Source organism: Cricetulus griseus, chromosome 4, assembly GCF_003668045.3.
Source record: "Cricetulus griseus strain 17A/GY chromosome 4, alternate assembly CriGri-PICRH-1.0, whole genome shotgun sequence".
Classification (NCBI taxonomy): domain Eukaryota; kingdom Metazoa; phylum Chordata; class Mammalia; order Rodentia; family Cricetidae; genus Cricetulus; species Cricetulus griseus.
The window spans coordinates 4,957,984-4,977,257 of record NC_048597.1 but is presented as its reverse complement, the minus strand read 5'-3'; the positions used below and the strand labels follow the sequence as shown (position 1 = coordinate 4,977,257).

Here is a 19,274-nt window from a genome sequence, read left to right as displayed (position 1 = left end):
GGAGAAATTAGGCTCTGCTACATTTTCCTCGGGCCTGAAATTGCATCAATATTCAATTTTGACTTCATCAAAACCAGTCAAGGCTTCCTGTTACAGACCATCGCTCAACGACGTTGGAGGCTGCAGGGCTGTTAAGATGTTTCGGCTCCCCTCTGACTTGGGGTTTCTCAGTTGGCGTTTGGAAATCTGGGAATGTGCTGTAAGGGGTTCTTGTATACTGCCAAGCTCAGGACTCCCAGGTCTACAGAGTTCAAGTCTATAATCTTACTGGGACCTTCTGAGTACTAGACCGATTGTCCCTGGCCTGGTCTGATGCCACTTGGATTGGTGAGTTCAATTTTTGTCCACAGTGTCTTGGGCATGGGCTTTGCCTCCCTAACTAGGTGGCAAGTTCTGGGAGGCAGTGGCAGTCACGCTAGTGTTGGCATTCTAGGTTGCTTTGTAGCAGAGTCACACACATGGGCCGCCCAGCAGAACTAGGGATGCTCCTGACACTAAGGGAGCTAGCAGCCACACTGAGGTGGCTTTGGGATCGGAAGAAGCTGGAAGCAAACCAGGGTAGTGGGTGGGGAGAGTTTAATGGGAACTCGGTTATGATTATGATCAATGGTGCTTATGTATGAAAAGTGTGGTGAGGCGTGGGAAGGAGAGTGTGGACCCTCTACAGCTGTCTGCTGTGCCGAGTGCAGAGCGATGGTTAGTACTTTACATCGTATTTTAGCTTCAACTGGCCACCTCCATAGACCACACAATGGGCATTTCCATTACACTCTCACCCTCCAACGGCAGATGTCCTGGGTGATCACTGACTCTTCCTTTTTTGCTCTAGCTGGCCTCCCAGTTTTGCTGCCTGGTTGATGGTGAGCTCAAACCCTCAGCTCCAAGCTCAAGTTGGAGGACCTTTTAGTCCGTTACACATAGCCAGGCAAATTAAAGGCATGCTTGCATATTACTGAATTGCGTTAAAGTACTTCAAGAAAAGCAGCAGATAAACCTTATTTTGTCCCAACATGCCTAGCATTATTGGTTGTGTGATCTTGGGTTTCGTTCTTAACCTTCAGTGGTCTAGGTTTGCCATCTGAATGCTGAGGCAAAGTGTGTTCACTTCTAAGTAACTGTGACCGCATTGGCTCATGAGGCTCTGCGTGGATGCATGAAAGATATTTGGTGAGCTTTGGAGAAAGCCAGGTGGGGCTAGCCCAGGGTGCCCAGCCTCTCCATGCTGTTTACTTCCTGAAAAAAGAAAAAAAACTTCCAGCTGTCCCTGGCCCTTCCTTCCCTTGGGTTCCTTCACTAGCTCATCCACACGCCTACTGCCATTTAGTCATTAGTTTCTCTCTGAAGGGAATCTTTTGGCTTCAGTAGGAATCCCTTCCTTTTGGAATGCAAGAATATTCCCGTTTGTCATCTGCTCATTCTCTATAACAGCCCCTCTGAGTTCTGGACTCTGCAGGTCGGACTCCTCCCTGGCCTTATCTTCTCCCTCTAGCCTTCGATCCCTCTTTATGCAGGGATCTGTCTTCTGGTTTCTCTGGTCCTGAAGTCCCTATGGGAGCCTAAATACCTTGTGCTTAGGGTGGCAGCTCTCTTCTCTGTAACACAGGGAGTAGGATCCCTGTAACAGTGCTGAGCTCTGCCTTCCACAGATAACGGGTCACTGAAGGCCTGGGCAGGTCAATCCTCCTCATGTCTAAGACCTTTGAAGCTCTTTGTGCTTTTATGGGGAGCTGGGCTGTGCTCTGAAGATGTGCCCAGTTGCTTCTCCAGTTTTGGTGGTGGGCTCTGTGTGTGTGTGTGTGTGTGTGTGTGTGTGATGGAGGAACTTTCTAGGAAATAAAATAAGAAGAGTGTAAAGGATAAGAACTTTCTCTTGTGGTGCTCTTGATAGTGTGAGGTAAGATTTCTCTAGTTTGTCTTCATTTGGGCCTGAACATTCCTTGTTTGGGGCTGTCCCATGAACTGCTGTGTGTGTGGACTCCACCTACTCACTGAGTTGCTAATACTGTCCCTCTCCTCTCCCTCACCTGAGTTGTGGCCACTACAGACAATGCCAGACGTTCATGAGTCACTTCTCTGTCCCCACATGGCTTTTTTTCCCTTTGGTAAAAACCACTGGTGTATAGCATTCTCCTGGCATAGAAGAAAAATGATAAGGAAGTTCACTCTGGAAAGCTGTCTAAATATGACCAGAAGAAGTCAGAGACTGAATGACCAGACCTGCTAGAAAGGCCAAATCTTAAGAAAAAAAAAACAACTATAAAGAGATTGGTCAGTGTCAAATGAACTACAGGCACAAACAACCTGAAACTAAAGGAAAAAACGAAGGATTCTTGACATTGGTCGGACAAAGATGTTTCATATAAGACCCTAAAGGCATGGGTAACCAAAGAAAAAAATAGACAGATGGGATTATATTAGACTGAAAACTCCTTCCAGGGAGCATCCTGGTGAAGCAGAGGACACATTGAATTCATGTCTGTTAAGGGTTTCATATCAAGTACATACAAGGAACCCAACAATGCAACAGCAAGGCAAGAAATAACCAGATTAAAACATGAGCAAAGGACTTGGAAAAGTATTTCCCAGAAGGCATAGGAATAACCAAGTATTTAAATTTGATCAACAACTCTAAAAACCAGGAAAATGAAGACTAAAACCTCCATGAAACGTCACCTCAGACCCTTAGGACAGACAATATTAAACAGCCCAGTGACCCCAGAGCTGGTGAGAGTGAAGGAAAAATGGACCCACTGTCTGCTGCTAGTGCGAAGACAAATTAGTATAGACACTATGGAATAGAGTATGGAAGTCTCTTAGCAATCCAAAATCTAACTACTATATAGCCTCATCTGATGGTTAATATTGTCAACTTGACAAGCTCTAGAGTCACCTAGGAATAATGGCATGTCTGTCAAGGAGTTTCCACATTGGCACATTGGGTTAAACGAGGTAAGAAGTCCTAACTTGAATATGGGCAGCGATCATCCCAAGGGCTAGGGTTCTTAACTGAACAAAAATGAGTTGAAGCTGAGCAACAGCTTTCATCTTTCCTTGTTCCCGCCTGTATGCAGTGAGGTGAGCTACCTCCAGTTCTGGGCACCAGCCTCCACCATTCCTGCTTCCTGACTGGATGCAGTGAGGTGAGCTACCTCAAGCTCTGGGCACCAGCTTTCTGCTCATTGATGGACTTCACTCTCAAACTGTGAGCTAAGTAGACCCTCCCTCCCTTTGTCTTATGGGTTACTTCATCACAGAAATTATAAAAGTAACCAATATACCCAGGGCACACCTGTGTGTGCACATGGGGGCACACACACACACACACACACACACACACACACACACACACACACACACACCAAAGCAAACAGAATCACCACAAGTTCTTTGCCCTTCTCTATTCATGAACCCAATATTCAAAAGAGTTAAGAGAAGCATTCTACCTGTGATACGTCAATGAACCAATGAGTAAAGGAAGCATGGCATATGATTTGTACAATGGGATATTATGAAGTCATGAAAATGAAGAAATAGTGTCACATGTAAAGACCTAGAGGAAGGAATGCTTCATGAGACAAGCCAGGCAAAGAAAGACAAATATGCACGTTTTCAGTTACATATATTCAAATTTTAAAAGTTGAGTATAAAAGAGCTTTAGTCAATTTCCTAGTGGCAAACGCTGGACAGACAGAAACAACTTAAGGAAGGAAGGACTTATTTAGCTCGCAGTTGGTGGGTGTAGTCCATCATGGCCAGGAGGACTTGGCAGCAGGGGCCTGAAGCAGCTGTTCACATTGTGTCCCCAGCCAGGAAGCAGAGAGAGATGGATCCTGGTTCTCAGCTTACTTTCTCCTTTTTATTAAGTCAGGGACCCCAGATCATTTGATCTGTAGCTCCTGGCCGCGTCCAGAGTGGGCCCTCCCTCTTTAACTTAATATTTCTGGAAACATCGTCATAGACCCACCCAGAGGTGCATTTCTGTGGTGGTTCTATTTCCTCAGGCTGACTATGGAGACGAGCCATCAGGGACACAGACATTGATTTTTCATATAGATCTAATTTGGCATACAGGCCAATTAATCCAGGAACAGAAAAAGGCCTGGAGTGGCTGTGCTCGCCCAGAATGCTGTGACCGGACATTTTAGTCTGACGCTCTCTTCTAGACAGAAGCTGAGTAGCACTATGCTACCTGTGCCTCCATTCCATCTCCTCCGTGTATTTCCTTTTCGTGGATTGCAGGAGTTAAGAGCAGAGCAGAGTTAAGAGGCAGGTGGAGGCCTATGCCAGTGGTGAGCTTCCTCCTGCTATTAAAGTGTGAGCCTGTGGACACATGCGTGCATATGTGTGCCCACACTCATTGTGACCTCCTTGTCTGTTCAGAGTCAAGCCTGTCATTACATAGAGGTGGCTGGCATGTCATCTCTGTCCTGCTTCTCAGTTCAGAGATGGCCATTACGGGCTATTGGATGACTCCCCAGGCAGGTGCCAAGTCTTTGTTGAAGGTAACAGCAGATGATGCCATGAAGAAAGAGGGAAGACAGAGGAGGAGGAAGGGGAGGTAGGCTGGCTTGGCTGTGACGTGTACACAGACATCCAGAAGGAGAATGAAGAAGCCTAGCAGGGATGTAAAGTGCCATCTCTAAGCCCTGGAGTTTTAATTTCCCTGCCCCTCTATGCTCTGAGCAGGCAAAGCAGCTCCTTGGCCTTCTCCAGTGAGCTTTATTATTTTATTACTGTTTTTTATTATGGGAGAATAATTAGCTCGAGCACCTTTTAATTTCTTCCCATCAAGATGTTTGCACAGCAACAATTAGAAGCTGGCAGTGCCTTGCATCTACACAGGGAGTCTCTCCAGAGCCAGCAGGAGCCTGCATGGGGATTTAACACTACTGTATCCTCCCTTGGGGCCAGCATAGAGAGTAAGGGAATCGGAGTGAGTGCGGTAATCCCTGGCAGGAAAACCAGGTGATAAGTGCCTTCAATACAAACACAGGTTAGAGGAAGAAAGCGGACAAAAACCACATACCCAATGAGTTTAATTGAAAAAGGCTCCACAGTGAACCCGGAGGATGGGCAACATGGACTTTGAGGATGATCAATGCTTCTAGAGAAAGACCTACTATGTTCAAAGACCCTCCCTCAGCTGTTATGTGACTGACAGGTAATGATAGGGAGGTCCTGTTCACGGGGCCACTTCTTGCTGAGTCAGCTGCTTCTGGCTACAGAATTTCAACCACAGAAACAATGATACTGAAGTGTTTGGTACAAACCATGGTCAAAGGCAGAGGTCACAGTCAGGGTAATGGGGTTAGTGTGCTGGCTCCCAGAGGCTCCCAGCCTTCTGAAGGATGGACTACGTGGTGGGTCCTATGGACTGCTCACTATCAGGCTCTCAGAGCCTGAGTTTGGGAAAAGAATCTCAGGAACAAAGCTAAAGTTATGCTCTATGTCAAGGTCATGCAAGTTCAGGGTCAGACATGGGCGACTTTGACAAACACCTCTTTAAGATTTTCATGCTATGTACCCAGGAAATTACAGAACACAAAAGACACAGGAAATAAACACAGAAGCATCCACCTTAGACATCTTCTTGGTCACAAAGATGCCCAGAATGTCACCTCCTTCTATACTAGAGGTATCTCAAGACTGATGAATGAAAGCCACAAACTGCTGTGGAAGACGGAAGAGTCGCCTATCCCCAGCAGGCTAAGATGGCCATGATGGGCATTCAGGCTTGGGTACTGCTGGTTTGGAGAAGCATCTTCAGGTCTTCCTCACAGGACAGCTGTGATGGGGAAGGGCCCGAAAACAAAGACAGTAAGAAAGGAAGCCATGGACACCCGTGGTGAGAACGTAAGACCACTAACAGGTTTCTCATGTAGCCCAGGCTGGCCTTGAGCTTCTGATCCTCCTGCCTCTGCCTCCTAAGTCCCAGCACTGTGGGCCTACACTACCATACCCGGTTTATACAGTGCCGGGACTCAAATCCAGGTCTTCGTGCATGCTAGGCAAGTACCTTATCAACTAGTCACATCCTCAGCCCCACAGAGGCAGTCTTAAACCCCCATGTACCCTCTACAGTCCGACGCCGAACTCTTCGGTTTGGACTTGGTCGACCTGTCCCTGAAGCCTGACCCCAGGTGACTTCTCTTGCTTCTGTAGGCTAGGCTTCCCTCAGTAGAGAAAGGTTATCATCAGAACACAATTCATGGGTCATGCGAGGGTTCAATGCTACAGGTGTATTTTCTTCAGGGTCGAAAGGTGTTCTTGCCTCCCGCTCAGAATGGGCTTAAGAAACGCTTGTGGCCCTCTGCTCAATTGAAATGGTAGTAAGTTCAACGCTCTTTAAGGGGCACTGAGTTCACCACAGGTTGAGAGCAAGCTGTTTTCTCCTTCACAGGTGCCTGGTTCCAGGAAACACCACAAAGCCACCTTCTGAAGCTAACAGAGGCGGCTCCCCAGCTTCCCATCCATGGCAGTTCCCACAACTGCCTGTTACTCCGTGACTTTTCTGTGTCTCCCACCCCATATCTTTCATCTTCAGCCTTTTGAAAGTGTACAAAGGTTGGGCCGTCTCCTTACTTTACAAGTGGGACTCCAAGAGGTTAAAACATGGCCCTAGTTGACTCTGGTGGCAAATTATGGCGATGGTAGGAACCAATGGTGGGATGCAAAGCCTTCCCCCAGGCATGTGTCTTCCCAAGTCTGTCTCCACTGTAGCCTCTCTTTGATGACCCATTGAAGATGGTCTAGTGATCCAGAAAACTCGAATCCTCTTGGATTCCTTCTAGAATGATTGGAGTGGTATTCTGGAGGAAGAAACGGAGGTCCAGGAGGAGAGGCAGGGTCTGGTGAAGATTCTCTGATTCAAAACGGGAAGCCCATGGGATAGGCTCATATTTGAAGCTTTTCAATTTTGGGGTGTGTGTGTTTTATAATACACATTTCTACAGCTGTCTCAACAGTGGCTCGTGCATATCATTTAGAAATAACTATGCAAAGATTGTGGGCTTGTTTAACAGCTCGCCATGACTGGCAGTGAGAACCTAAGGTGGCTGATACTCCTGCTGCCTATAGAGAAAGCTTTGTCCAAGTCACTGTGTGTCCTGGGAGGTTTCATTGGTTCCCTGAGGCAGGCACATTTCGATTTCTGCCCCCATCCCATGTGTGTGTGGGGGGGGTGTATGAGGGAAGAGCTTCATTTCTCCCCAGAGAAGACAGTTCTGGCCTTGTGAATCAGGAACCCTGAGCTTCATTTAGAGTCAGACATGCTGCTGATACATCTATTCCTGGAAGAAACTGTAGTCTTGTTTTTCAAATTTTCTAAACATGGTCTCCTGATTTTCAACCCCCTCTTCAGATCTGGAGGCTATCAGCTTGGTGGCCCTATTCTCTGTAGCTATGAGGATGTTCAGAATTCTACTTCTTTAAACTTCGCCATAATCACAAACCAACCTGGCTAGCTGTGACACCGCCCAAGGAATGGGTTTGTATGTAGTGGGTGTTGGGTTTATGGGAGCTGGAGACTCCGCAGGACCCATGGAAGATGCCAGTGCGTCAGGGCCTTTACACACAATATATCATGCAGACAGGTGCTTGGCCTGCAAAGGGCCTGGGGTCTGACCAGGGCACAGGATTACTGGTGTCTGCTAACTCTTTAGACTCTTGAGTGGTATCAGGTACACTGGTGTAGTGCTCTGAGACAGAGGTTAACATTTAGCTGACTCAGAGGAGATCTCAGATAGGCCAATCTCTGCATTTCCTAAAACTCTAGCAAGGATCTGGGGAGACAGCTCAAAAAAAAAAAAAAAAAAGTGTTTGTCTTGCAAGCATAGGAACGTTGAGTTCAAGCCCCCGGGACCCATGTTTAAAGCTCCAGGTGCTGTAACCAGCACTTGTTGCTGGAGGCAGGCTCATTGACCGTCCAGCCTGGTCTACTCAGGAAGTTCCAGGCAGTTTGTCTGAGGGGGCACAGCTGAGTTTGTCCCCTGGACACTACATTCACAGGTCACACGTGTGCACACACACTGCCCTTGCACACACACGAACATGCATGTCTGTACTACACTCTGTATGATGAGACAAAATCTCACTAAGTTACCTTAGCTGGCCTTGAACCTGCCATCCTCCTGCCTCAGCCTCCCAAGTAGCTGAAAGAAGGGGCCTGAGACGCCAAGTGGGGCCTGACTTTCTTAGTTCTTCACCTCATACTCTTATATAACATTGCAGCATTTTCCAGATTTTTCTGTGGGATCTCATGAGACCTCCTTCTCATATTTTCAGAATACAATCTGCACTGCCATGACCATGATTTACTTGTAAGGACGGAGGGAAGCGCTGCTTCCTGGGGCAGCTTCCCAGCGAGTTTGGTTTATTGCACATGTCCTATCATTTTATTTTCCATCCAGAAAAGTCCCTTCCTAGGAGTCCCAGAGCACATATCCAATAGACATGATGTGAAGCCCGATGATGGCTGACAGAAAAGGGAAAACAGACACCTTGTACCATAGGAGAGCTGCTCATGCCTGTCTGCCTGTGCAGTTTCCAGGCTGACACACACAAAGCCTTGACTGAGAACCAACAAAACATGGCTTCACATTTGCACAAATCCATGTCAGTCTCAGGAGAGGCAGAGCACTCAGCAACACAAGGAGGAAATGATGGTTTCTATTGGGGTAGGGGTGGTGGAAACGGGAGGGGGTGCTAACTACAGAGCCAATAGTCCTCAAGATAAGCGTCTGTCCTGCAACAGTGTGAAATGAAAGTGTATATTATATTATTTCCTTTCTCAAAGGAAACCAGAATACAAAGTCTCTTTCTCTTTTTTTCTTTAAATGTTGCATTGACTCCCAGGAGGGAGAGAGAGAGAGAGAGAGAGAGAGAGAGAGAGAGAGAGAGAGAGAGAGAGAGAGAGAGAGAGAGACTGGGAAGCTGCCAGGGCCAGTAATTACCATGCAAAAGCAACCTTCTCTTTGCAGTAATACAAGGTGTGAATGAGAACCTAGAATGAGGGCCACTTTCTGGTTATTATCTGTTATTTTTTTTTATTTCTATGAAAGAAGAGAACATCTTTAAGTAAATTTAAGGTAAGTCATTCAAAACTAAGTTTCACTTGATAAAGGGGTAGAAGGCTAGGGTAAGAATCAGCAGTGGAGCATGTGTGAGGCCCTGGGTTCCATCAGCAGTACCCCAGGGGAAAACGAAGAGAATAAAAGGGGGAAAGAAGAAAGGGAGGGAGGAAGAAAGGAGGAAGGAAGAAAAACATTATAGGAAATAATTCTATAAAAAGCAAAATAAATTTCTCTGAGACACAGTGTTAGCCCATGACCAGGGGTGGTGGCTCTGAAATGAGTTCATTTTGCTTTGGATCACTAACATATTGAAGGCTAAGTATGATTCTGAATTTTGACATCACAGATTGCTATGGCCTTGTTTCCCATTGAGTCAGCTCCTGCCCTACCCAAACCCAGCCCCTGCTGCTTTGTCTTAGGGAATCAAGTCTAAATGGCAACCTCAGCATCCACCTGCCACTTCTAAGGAGGACCAGGGAGGGACAGGGCTTCGGTGGGCACAGCCACTCCTCAGTATCCTAACAAGGGAGGGGTGCCAGGTGTCTCCACCCCCACAGAGGACAAAGTCTCTCTTACAATGGCATGATATTTGCATAGAACATAAGCACATCCTCCTAGATATGTGAAATTGCCCTTGGATGACTTTCATATCTAATACTATGTAAAGGATATGCAAATGAGGCTGTACCATATTGCTTAGGGAAAGCAGATAAGACAAATCAAGTCTGATATTCAGCTCAGATGCCATTTTTTTCCTCAATGTTTTCCCTTTCTGTTGTTGTTTGCATTTGTAGGTCGGGAACCCAGGGATCCCAGAAAGCCAATCACATTTGCAGAGTATGATCAGCCTAGACAACAAGGAGGCAAGACAGAACCTGGAAGGCACAGCCTGCCTAGGCTGCCCTGCCCTCACTCCCTCCCACACTGTCTCTCCCAGTTCTTGGCTCTGCACACAATCCTACCCTCCCTGGTGCTCTCCAGCCAGAGGCTTGCAATGAGCTGCGGGCCCCAATGATATGGAAGTGTCCCCTCCTCTGCTTAATGCTCATGTTGTCAGACTGCTTTCTAAATATTTATTCAAATTTATTTAAATTATTATTATTATTATTAAATATTTAAATTCACAGACCTCGGTGGCTCCCAACCCTGGGGCAGAGGCTTCTTCTTGCAGTGGAGAGCAGGTAATGCAGAGACTCAACTTCAAAAAAAGCTGACAGTAAGTGACAAATGAGAGTGCTCATCCCTAAGGGAAAGAAGAACAGTAATTCCCTAAGGGAAAGGAGAACAGGCCTGGCAGTGGCACACACCTTTAATCCCAACACTCAGGAGGCAGAGGCAGACGGAGCTCTGTGAGTTCAAGGTCAGTCTGGTCTATAAAGCAAGTTCCAGGACAGTGAGCGCTGCTACCCAGAGAAACCCTGTCTTCAAACAACTAAAAAACAAAACCAAACAACAAATAAGCAAACAAAAGAGCCAAAAGAGCTCTGGGTTCTGTTCCCAGCACTCACACAGTGAGTCACAAAAACCTGTAACTCCACCTTCGTGGGTTCCTGCACACACATACACTCATGAAGAATCAATCAGCCAATCAATGACTCAGTCAATGTAGAGGTGGGCATGAAGCTGGGAGGAGGTGTGTTCAGAGAAGATATGGGTGGGATTGGAAGGCGAAACGGGGAGTGGATTGATTATATTTCATTGTATATGCATATGAAATTCTCAAAAAATAAATAGAAATACATGTATTCAAAAGCATAAAAATTATAAAAAGAAGCTCTTCTTTCTGAATAAGAAGACAACCCCATGTGATGAAGAAGCCCGCCATCTCCTTCCTGCCTAGACAAGGTCGGCGTTCAGCTGTCTTGGCCCTGGCCCAGCATGGTGGGGCCCAAACCATGGTTGTCTTGTGTCCCCTCTACATCAGTTATGGATAGATACAGACGAGTCCTCATGTGCAGGAGCCACTGTGGTCAGATTTCCCTCTGTGTGCAGCTGACATGCTCACCGAGGCTCGCCAGCCAAAGTTTTGTCCTCTATAATAAAATGCTTCATTGCCATCACACTTGGGTACAGCGCCCCTCTTTTTGTCATTCCTCCTCTGGCACCATTCAGGGTTATCAGGGCAGCAAAGAGAAAGATGGAGACTGATGCAGGCAGAGAGGAGAAGGGATCAGAAAGCAAAGGGGGTACAAGAGTATGCTGCAGGGATGTTTGAACTTGTCTGTTTCACTAACGGGGAGATGTCTTAGAACCCCGTTTTATTGGTGATATCCCTGAGTTCCATTGTCACACTTCCTGATTTCAGCCATTGTCTCCAAAGAAAACACACACTTCCCCTTTCTTTTTCTTTCCTGAGACAGGGTCTCTGTATCCCAGGAGAGCCTCAGACTCTCTATGTGGATGGCTTGAATTCCTGCTTACAGCTTCCAAATCTTGGGATTACAGGTATGCACCCCTCCCCAGTTTCTGGTGCTAGCAATGGTGCCAATGGTTTGGTGCACAGGCGGGCGAGCACTCTCCAAACTGGATTACATCACTGGTCTGGAAGTTCTCCCTTCCTGCCTCTCAAAGGGTGTAGGGTTATACTTTTGCAGCGCTAAAAATGTAAAAAATGTAAAAAAAAAAAAAAGACATATCATCTTGTCTTGAGGCTGCTTATATTCAGAAGAAGGGTGGTGGTTGCTGGCTCGTAGGGGGAAAGGACAGTGGGGAAGATGTGGGGTGGATACGTTTGTATATCAGAGCAGCTTAGGTAGATTTCTCTAGAAAATGGAGGGACAAAACACAGAGGCGTCTGAAAATATTTTCCATGTATAAAATGGTACAAAACTTCTCATACCAAAGTAAACATTAAAACAACAACAACAACAACAAAAACTTCCTAGTGCTGCTGAGCTGTAATGGGTTTTACGGATTCTAAGGGGTGGAAGATTTCACACAGGAACCTGGCCATTGGGCAGCAAGCTCTCCTCGAACGTTACTAACTCCTTTTTGCAGAACTCAAAGTAGACACAGCGACATTATTGACTCATCTAGGTCATTGGGAAGTTACCTGAGAAACGCATGAGTTTCCTGTGTGGGCCTCCCTGCCTGGCCCCATCCAGACAAAAACCCAAAGTGCCTTTATCTCTGAGCTTTGACAAAGGACTTGTCAATGACAGGTGTCAGGAAGAAGAGAGAGTTGCTGGTCTTCAGAGGACTGGCATCTGGCTCAACAGGCAAAATGGCTTTCCTCGGAAGAACCCTCTAGACTCAAACACTGCACCAGGATTCTCAGAGAAGAGCCTCTGCCCTCCCGATGTGTCCTGACCTGAGGTTTAGTCTCCATCCTGGACACTGCCCTGGTGGAGCTCCACAGGGAGCTTTGTGCCTCCCCTTGAGCTCAATGAAAAGAGAGTAGTGTAGATGCTGCAGGCCACCAGAAGGGTTGATTAGCTCTCATTCCCCTGTCAGTCCCCTGTGTATCTCTGGGGTGTGTATCGGGTGTTCTGCAGCTCGACTTTGGTCCAGGCAGAGGACCACCCTCCCTTCTGCTCTCTATCTTCCCTGTTTCCCAAACTCTGCCATTTCCTCCAGGGAGCCTTCCTGGTGCCCTCCATTGTATTGTGAGCTCTTTTCTTCCACGGGTTGACAGAGGTTGACCAGCTCACTGGGTACTGTCTTGGGTAACAGAATCTTTGCTGGCTTGCCACTGTTAATACAGCTTGCATGCTGTAGAGAGGCTAAGCTCTCCCACAGACCTAAGGGACTTTAGTGATCGGCACTGCAAGGTGAAAATATTGAGGTTTACCGACTCATTGGTACCTGCCTTATTGTTTTTAATATTTGTATTACTGCTTTGAGAATTAAATAAAATCTCTTTCCATCGTATGCTCTCCAACTCTTCCCTTTAGCTTTTTCCAGATCAGCCAGCACATACGTTAACTCCAGCTCTCAGAGGCAGAGGAAGACAGATCTCTGTAAGTTCCAGGCCAGCCTGGCCTACACAGTGAATTCTAGACTGGCCTAAGTGACAGATTGAGACCCTGTCTCAAACAAATAAAATTTGACCAACCAAACCACTTTCCAAACACAACGATACCTTAACCAAATAAGAATGAAAGGGAAACCAGGGAAAGTGTGGCTCCAGGAAGCCCTGGGGCTTAGCCTGGCGCCAAAGAGAGGAAAGGAGAGAAATGGCCTGGTGTTTTTTTTCCTGAGCAGCTCTGCCTTCAAAGCTCCAAACCCTGCTGCTGCTCAGAGCAACCGTCCTTAACCTCTTCCTTCTGCAGGCAGGCACCTGGCTTCTCTCTGCAAGCCAGTGTGAGCGCTAGAGCCCCCCTCCCTCTTCCATCCCAGTGCCAGCCAGCCTTGCTGCCTCCCAGCAAACAGCCATGTCCTTGGACCCATCTTTTAGGTCTGTTTCCAGAACACAGAAGAACTACCTTGCTTCTAGCTGCTCTCAAAGGTTTTTGCTGTTTAATTAGGGTTTAGCTGTTGTTTCTCACGACCCTCCAGTTGGCCATTGCTTGTTGACTTACTAAACTGCTCTAATCTCTGTGCATGCCTGTGTGTGCAGTTTTGTGTGCGTACAAGATGTTTCTGTGTATGAGCGTGTACTCGGCAATCGTGTGCAGGTACAGTCAACTGCAGTGTCTGCCCTCCTGTCTCACCTCCCGTGTTGCACAGCAGGAGCACAGAGACGACAGATATGGGCATCTGGCTTTTTAAGAAGGTTCTGGGGTTTCAAACTCAGCCTGTTAGGCTTGTGTACCAAGTGCTTTACCCAGAGAGACAGCTTTCCAGTTTCCACTTCCTGTCCCATATTTAATGTGTGAACTGCTGTAGCCTCTCCCTGCCCACGCACTCATTTGGCTGGGGCTGGCAAGGTGTCCTTGGGATCAGCCTGAAGCACAGGGCACTCCTGTTGGGGAGATCAGGGTAGGGTGGTGGCTTCTTTGGGGACCACTGTGGGCTCTTCTGGAGCTGCCATTATGCCATTGTCAACTGTTTCTCATTACACAGAAAGAGCGGGTGGCAGAGGCTATGAGGGTAAGTTCAGAACATTTTTAACACCTCTTACAAATTAGTTTCATAATGTGTGGGTTGCCTCAGATGGGGAACTTCATCTACAGGGAAGGCAGGGTTCGGTTCTTGAATGCCCAGGGATGGCGATGAGCCTTGTGCTGGTCTTCTTATGGACCACAGAAGGCAGATCTGCCAAGACGCCGTGTACCCCCAAATCCATGCATTTGTTGGACTCTCACTTCCTCTGAATGAGACTGTATTGTGTATAGAGTAGTCTAGAAGCCATTAGATAGAAGGAAGTGCTCATTGCTATGACTGATGAGCTCAAAAGAGGAGGTTAGGGGCTGGGCTGGGGCTGGTAGATTGTGCCTGTAATTCTGAGACTCTGGAGGCTGGGGCAGGAAGATTGTCTTGATTTAAGGTTATCCTGGGCTACATAGTGCTAGATCAGCCTGTGCTAAAGAGTACAGAGACAGAGAAACAGAGACAGAAAGACACAGAGAGAGACAGAGAGAGAGAGAGAGAGAAAGACAGAGAGAGAGACAGACAGACAGAGAGAGAGAGACAGAGAGAGACAGAGAGAGACAGAAAGACAGAGAGAGAGACAGAGAGAGAGAGACAGAGAGAGACAGAGAGAGACAGAGAGAGACAGAAAGACAGACAGAGAGACAGAGAGAGACAGAGAGAGACAGAGACAGAGAGAGGCAGACAGAGAGGAGAGAGAGAACCAGGAGAGGCAACAAATAAGCCACGAGGCAGACCTCACAAGAAACCAAAGCCGCTGATACTTGGGCCTCACACTTCTGGCCTCTAGAGCGTGAGGAAACACATTATTGCTTTTCAAGTCCCCATGTCTGTGGTATTGTGTTGCAGTGGACTGATTACTCACTAGCAGGTTTTGCATGGTGGACAAAGCCACAGGTAACTTCATCTATGACTTTCCAAGTCACATGAGTCTTCAGTGGTGTGAAAAGGGGCGTCTTCAAGTGTTTCAACAGTGGTAAACTTGTATTTATGGGAAAACACACATGCTGCACACAGTCAGCCTCAGTTCTTTGATTCCTATTGAACAGCCAGCCCAAGTGACTCGCACAGAGCCACACTGCTGAGATTTTTTTTTAACCCGTGGTTCTAGGAACTCAGGCATCTCGACACTCAAGCTTTGCCTAGACCACTAAGCCACTTCTAAGAACAAGGCTACCTGAGGCATTAAAAAAAAAGAAAGGAGAAAAAAAATGTGGCGGCGCTTTCCCCTCTACAGTCATCTCTTTTGGGCCTCACACTGCACCTTCGGAGGGGACCAAGCTGGGGTTCTACAAGAGTTTCATGTTGTCAACCACGTGTGAGAGCCCCTTGGAGTCTCAGGCGACTCTTATCTCCCTGGTTAGGCAGACTAAGTGAGAACCTGGTATGGGGTGATGGAAGAGGAGGGGAGTTCTCTGTGGTAGACCACATTCTTTTTGCGTGCCAGTGTCTGAGACGCTGGCCCAACTCTCACGAGAAAGGGAACAATGGCTTGCTCGGTTCCCCATTGCTGTTTGCTCCCTGCTTCCATGCTGGTATCGGGCGGAAAATGAGTTGCGGGTTTCCTCCTGTGAGGATTGCAGAGACTGATAAAGTACCATCCCAGGAGGAAAACAAGATGCTATGAGCAGCCCACAGTGGGCTGGGGAGCCATAAATTACATCCAGGGAGCAGTCATGGGGAACCCTATGAATGGCCAGGCTAGGCGTCAGGGGCCAGGAGTTGGGCCGAGAGACCTAGGTGCTGGAGAGGAGGGTGGGTTCCGGCACCAGTTCCAAATGCAACAACAACAACAACAACAACAACAACAACAACAACAACAACAACAACAGAAAGCAATGTTTTGTCACTGGACTGTATCTCAGACAGCCAATGTGGGCCATTAAACCCTTGTGGTGACAGGTCATTTGGACAAAATAATATTAACCAGGAAGTTGCCATGAGTTCACTGAGGTCCCAGTGGTCAATTCCCATGTTATTCTGACAGCCCTTTCTCCCTCCATCTGCTCCATTTTGCCCAGAGGGGGAAGTGAGGCCTTTTCAGATGAACCACGCTGATTTTTTAAAAATCAGTATGTGTGTGATATGTGCTTGCTATGTGCAAGTCTGTGCATTCACGTGGGGACTGTGGACACGGGTGCACCACAGTGTGCATGTAGAGGCCACCGTTCATCTTGTCTGAGGCAGAGTCTCTTTGCTGTCTGATGCCAGGTTGCACTCCAGGCTAGCTGGCCTGTAGCCTCTAGGGAGCCTCTCTCTGTCTGCAGCTCCTGTCTCCCCGCAGGAATGCTAAGGTTACAGATGAACACATCCCTGCACCTGGCTTTTATGAAGATTCCATGGATTCTAACATGGGCCTTCATGGGCCTTACCGTACCTTGCATGGTAAGCATGTGTTCATCTCCCCAGCTCTTCCTGAAGTTTGATAGGAGCAAGGTCTGTCCAGGTAGCCTGCTTGAGAGTAAGTAGCCTCTTGCTCCCAGGCGGGGGCAGCGGGCTGCAGACCGAGCTCTGCTGTGTTCCTGGTTACCACATTCGTAACTGTCTTTGCTGTTGGGCCCATAAAGACAACCCAGAAGGCCAGCACCACAGGCAGCAATGCAACCTACTCCCCAGTAGAATGTTCCAAGTTTCCTGCTTCTGTCTTCCTGAGTTCACCAAATAGGAAACAATAAACATTTGGAGCATGTATTGAGAGTGGAGTAAGCCAGGAATTTTTCTACAAATATTACTTCCTTTGCTTGTCGGCAGCCCAGAGGAAATGCAGCCAGTGAGCAGTTGGTGACTTTTCACCAGGGGCCCCAGGGCTGGTGTCTCTGCCTGTCCCACTGCAGGACACTGTACGGTTCGTGACTCACACACATCCCCATGATTCAAACTCACTCAGTTTCCTCCGCTGCCAGCAAGGGAGCATTTGGAAAGCCCTTTAATTTAAAGCTTGGAATTGGTTAATGGCTTGCTTTCTTCTCCTTCTCCTCCTTCAATTCGGATGCTACTCCCAAAACCTGCAAGCACACAGGCATGTATACACACGCATGCGCATGTACACACACACACACACACACACACACACACACACACACACACACACACACACGTCCCTTCGCCAGGTTTTACATTTCCACACAGAAGCCCTGTGGCATCCTCAATACCGTTTGTTGTGACAACGTGGTTGGCAAGCCCTCTGCATTCCCCTGATCCTTTGTCTGTATGCACCAATACTGATTCACAGATACCCATGGGGTGTGCACAAGAATTTGTAGTCAGAAACAAATAAATGATACCCCTTATGCCGTTCCACTCCGTATCAGCTCTGCCAAACATTCAATCCACAAACTACAGGCACAAGTCAAGAAGCACGTCTTGGTGCACGGCTGTGCCTTCATGATCTTTTCATACTTCTGTTTTTATTTGCTTAAGCTCTGTCCCCGATTCATGAAAGAGCCACAAAACACACGTGCCTACTCATGGCTCAACTCCAGCTATGTAAGTTTCAAGAGATTGGCTATAAAAACGCAGGTAGGTTTCATGACCCGTGTGGTGCCTACCCAAAAGTCTGCCATCTAGTAATTTTAGCTGCGAGAATGCGTGGACTTAGGAAATGGCTTCATAGTTCTTTTAGAGAGAGACTGTGTATGCCACAATTTTCTGGCTTTTCTGTCTTGAGCAACACCGGCTGCCTTTTTTTTGCAATTGAGGCTAAAAGAAAAACCACAGCACAGCCCCTTTGGATGATTTTTCCAAGAATGAGTCTACCCAGATCCTGCTCTCTGCGAGTGGCCACCTTGGCCCTGAAATCTCCAGGCAGATCCAAGGTATACCTGTGAGCTGCCTCTTCCAGGCCACACTACTGGCACCACTCCTCCTGGTCAGCCTAAGTGCCGAGTCTGCTAAGCCCCAGGGCAAACTGAACTCAAGGACAGGGCCAGACAGCTTGCTGACATCAAAATAACTCCAATAGAGTCATTCGGGGCAAGGGACAGCCATCTAAAACCCAAAAGTATCCTCCGTGCCAGCCTTTAATCTCTAGGACTGTAAACAAGAGCAGTCCAAGGCACTTGACACAACTTTCACTCGGCGACCAAATACTTCAACAGCTCAACCAAGCATTTATTAAAACATCTCCGTAGCAGCGTGCGACCCACAAATAAGTAATCCAGTTGCCTCATAATCCCAGGCCTCTGTTTGAATTCTCCCTCACTCCCAAGCAGGCAAGGACCCCCAGGCAGGCACTGGAGGGCCCGCTGGCTGCCATTTCACTCTGTGCAAAGCCGAACGAAACCAGATCTAAAAAGATCAGCGTACTCACCTCTCATGAAGCACTGTGGGTATGAAGGAAATGACTCAAAAATGCTGTCTGAAGCCATCGTTTCCTCTGGAAAACGCACCTCTTCTGAAGGTGGGGGGACTCAGTGACTCCTTTTACCTTAAGAGCAAAAACCAAGAAAGGTCATTACTTTGACCTCTCCCACCATAGCTCCCTAAGTCTTTTTCTCCCCCAACCTTAACACCCCTGGGACTCCATGGGCCCTTTGCAGGGGGGAAAAAAAGTACATTTGCAGAAACAAATATTCAAATTCTTAAAGATAAAAAAAAAAAAAGCACCGCCTGTGGGCTGAGCTGCTCACCGCTCTGCGAGAGCCTGTGGTTTGCATTCAGTGTGATTCGTCCTGCCTGCTGACCACTGTGCTGGGTTTAGACTTCTGACACTGCCAGGCTACCCGACTTGTGGTTCTGTGGTTGTTTATGAGGCCCAAAGAAGTTTTCACACAACCCAAATTACAAATTTAACTGTTCCCCTTTCCACAGCCCAGCACCATTGGTTCTTGACAATCATGTGACTTGAGTGATGTCAATTTTTTTTTTTAAACTTTCTGAGCTATGCCCTTCCTGCCCTCCACCTGCCCTCCCCCAGGCTGTGTAAAAAAAATAATAATAATAAAGTTGAGTAGAGCTTAGAAGAGAGGGACTGTAGAAGAAACACAAACAAACAAACAAACAAAATCCCCTGCCTCAGTCTCTTCTTGATGTCTCAGCTCTTTGCTGATTTAGTAGAGATCAGATCCTGTTGTTATTTGTGGTTTGGGGAACAACTGATTATTTAGATAAAGATTGTCTTGCTGTTTATTCAATAGTAATTTAACATTGGCACCGACTCTCTGCTGAGACCGG

General features: G+C 47.3%; 1 protein-coding gene across 2 annotated transcripts in view; it reads right to left on the bottom strand.

Annotated features, from left to right (window-relative positions):
* Positions 1 to 18,889, bottom strand: part of Runx1 (RUNX family transcription factor 1) — a 221,850-nt gene extending 202,961 nt beyond the window's left edge. For both annotated transcript variants that reach the window (XM_027415623.2, XM_027415622.2), the window contains exons 1-2: positions 18,731 to 18,889; positions 18,412 to 18,528 (exon numbers count right to left, since the gene is read on the bottom strand). In XM_027415623.2, the coding sequence (XP_027271424.1) occupies positions 18,412 to 18,469 (58 nt within the window). In that variant the 5' untranslated portion in view covers positions 18,470 to 18,528; positions 18,731 to 18,889. The remainder of the gene's footprint in view (positions 1 to 18,411; positions 18,529 to 18,730) is intronic.
* Positions 18,890 to 19,274: the final 385 nt, after the last annotated feature.